At 33.8% G+C, this 3,392-nt stretch overlaps 1 protein-coding gene across 1 annotated transcript; it reads right to left on the minus strand.

Moving 5' to 3' along the window:
* Positions 1 to 433: 433 nt before the first annotated feature.
* LOC114393198 (UDP-glycosyltransferase 84B2-like) lies at positions 434 to 2,099 on the minus strand. Its single transcript, XM_028354464.1, has one exon. The coding sequence runs from the start codon at positions 2,019 to 2,021 to the stop codon at positions 567 to 569; it is 1,455 nt and encodes a 484-aa protein (XP_028210265.1). The 5' UTR covers positions 2,022 to 2,099; the 3' UTR covers positions 434 to 566.
* Positions 2,100 to 3,392: the final 1,293 nt, after the last annotated feature.

The following is a 3,392-nucleotide window of genomic DNA, read 5'->3' on the forward strand; positions in this document are numbered from 1 at the left end:
TCTTTTATCACTCTCTCAGTTCGTGCATGTCTGTATATATTTATTCTAAGTGTTCAGACATTCCGATTTTTCCTTTCCCATTTTACCCCTACTTCCCTTCAACATGTTGTAACTTGTATTCTATATTCGACAGGAAAATTTTAGGACTAGTTAGACAACGTACTTATTTAGATAAATTTATTTTTTAATATTTCTGAAAAATAGAGTAGAACATTCCACTAGCGATTTTACTTCTCTTTTTTTTTTTTAACTATAAATGCATATGAAAAAAAAAATCAAGGAAATAACCAAAAAGGAATCAACAAAATTAAATATGTCAACTTTCCATTATACTTGAACAAAGTTCAAAATAAGATTGGGAAACATCACTACCACTTCCAAATTACACAACACAGCCTATTACTACATAAACAACAAATTAATCAGTAACATATGTAATTGAACTTGCTAGTTATTATTGCATGGCCAATACATATAATGCATTATTGCACTGTATCACAGTAAGAAAATCAAGAACGACCAATACATATTACAACTTAACACAGTGCAGCAGCTAGTGAGAACGATCAAGCCCTAGCTGAATTCCAAGCAATCAAGTCAGTGATAAATTGATTGATATTCTTATTAGAACTACCACCATCCTTCAAAGCTTTCTGTGCTGACTCCTTCAACTCCATAGCCCTCTTCTTAATCTCTTCACCACTTTTCCCTTCCATAACTCCCCTAATGCACCTTTCAATCTCTTCCACGCTAGCAATTCCATCTTCTCCACATTTCACTCTCACCCCATTTCGAAACACGTTCTCTATAAGCATAGCATTGGTTGGTTGATCCGTCCAAAAGGGCCAAGCAATCACAGGGACACCAGTGACCACAGTCTCAAGAGTAGAGTTCCAACCACAGTGGCTTATGAAGCAAGCCACAGAAGGGTGCATCAGCACCTTCTCCTGAGGGCACCACTTCACCACCAAACCCTTCTCCTTATAATTAGTTTCATCCAAAAACCAATTTGGCAATTCAGCAGCAACAACATCATCATCATTGGACCCTCCAGGCTTAACCACCCACAAAAAAGCCTTGTTGCTGTTCTTCAATGCTGCGGCTATGTTATCAACTTGCTTCTGTGACAGCACAAGCAAGCTGCCAAATGACACGTAGATAACTGAGGAATCTGGCTTGTTGTCAAGCCATTCTAAGCAAATATCCTCAGCACTCCACATGTCCACACTAACATCACTTTTTTCGTTTTCTCCCAACAGAAAAGGTGACACCAATGGTCCAACAGAGTAAATCGGGGTTAGTGAAGCCATGGAATTAACAATCTCTTTCTCAATTTCATAAAATGAAGCCCCTAAAACCCAATTCACCTTGTTCAAAGCCTCGAACAAACCCCTTATGAGATGCCTGAAATGATAAGGGGTGGAAGGGAGAATGAAAGAAGGAATGTCCTTAACCTCGAATGGTGGTAGTCCTGGCAAGTGCACCTTCTCATTTGGGTCCTCCAAATTAGGGTAAGAGTTTATGTTCTTTAAGTAACGGTAGTAAATTGAATAGGTTGCACTGGCTTGGATCCAAAGCATTGCACATGGGATGCCATGTTCAGCAGCCACATCAATAGCCCAAGGCACAAAAGGATTTACAACAACGCACGCATATTTACGAACTTTGGTGAGGCCGGTGAGGAGAGTGGAGAAGTTTGTGGAGCCTTTTTCTCGGGTGGTGTTGACTAATGACTCGGTGTCGGAACGGTCGAACCCGAGGCTAAGACCGTCGGAGAAGAACACGAGTTCGATGCCAGAGTTGTCGGAAAATTTAAGGTTGTTTTTGTTGTTGCTATTGTTGCTGTTGGCGTTTGAGGGTTTTGTTTTCTTGAGCATGCGGTGGCGGCCATCTTCGGTGGTGGCGATGGTGACATGAACACCCTTTGAGATAAGGTGCTTGGCGAACTTTAGCATGGGGTTCATGTGGCCTTGCAAGGCCATTGACACCATTAGAACGTTCACTCTTTCATCCACCGACATGATTTCAGTGAGTGATGATGAGAGAAGCAAAATGGTAAATGGAGAGAGTGTGTGAGGGAAAGGAAACGGTGGTGTAACGCCAAGGTTTGGTGTTGGAGAGATTGAACAAAGGATACTATATATAAGGAAAAGTTGGTCTACACAACTAAGATTCAATGCCTAGAGTTAATGTAACAAAAAGATAAATAAGAAAAAAAATATTCTACCTTTCTTTTTACTATAAAAAATAAATAACTAATTTATCAACATTTAATAGTCAATTATTTTTAATTATTTTTTTCAAGGAAATTTTAATTATTCTTATATAATTAGAATAAAAAATATTGTTCTATAAGAGTAACTTTTATTTTGTGTACAATATATGAACACTATATATGTATACAATAATGTCTATTGTACATAGAAAAACATTATATATATGAAGAATTATTAATTTTGGAAAATAAATCTCACAATTAGTATATTTTCTTATTGTTTATTTCGATTATATATTTGTCTTATCTGTAAATAACTTTCTTATTAAAAAAAGTAACTTCCTTTTTGACCAAATATAAATAACTTCGTTAAAAAACTGTTTTCGAAGGAGAATGTGAATTGACTAAATTCAATCCATTTTAAGAAAAATGGTTTATTACGAATTGACCCAGACGTGATATGTACGCTAAAGGAAAAAATTTAGATTCACTCTCTTGGAAATATATCAGATTTTCTTTTTTTGCCATCTGGAAATATACAGGTTACCATTCTAGAGTCCCTATAACTTAATATAGTGGCTGAATTTTCTCATATTTTTTTAGTATAAATAATCATGCCTTAACTTTTTTTTCCTAGTACAAACAATGATATTTGAATCTAGAATTTTATACAAATTATAATTCAAATCCAATACCATGAGAATTATGAAATTGGTCATATATATACTAATTATTTACAACAAATTCAATTTTCAAATATTAATTAACATATTATAATGGAATTAAATTTAATTTTCATTGTTTTAATATTCATCAATCTATTTTTTTATAATTATGTTATTGATATGAAATATTCACTTATAATTAATCTCTTTAAAAATTATAATAAAAATTATGAAGATTGGCATATGGTATATCTTATTTGATTGCAATTTAAGCAATTAAAAATTATGAATGTTACGTATATTCATGAATGTCCACAGAAACAAAATATTTTTTTTCTCAATAATGACATTGTATTTTCCTTGTTCGGAATGGCAATTTGGTTTTTTTTCTTCCAATAAAGCTGTTTAGATTTTAAATATCATGAAAAATATATGGTAGATTGAATATGTATGATTTGTTAATTAAGGAAAGCTTCTTTTGGTATTTAAGAATCAGTGGATAATGATTGTTG

This window comes from Glycine soja, chromosome 17 (genome assembly GCF_004193775.1).
Source record: "Glycine soja cultivar W05 chromosome 17, ASM419377v2, whole genome shotgun sequence".
NCBI classification, from domain to species: Eukaryota; Viridiplantae; Streptophyta; class Magnoliopsida; order Fabales; family Fabaceae; genus Glycine; species Glycine soja.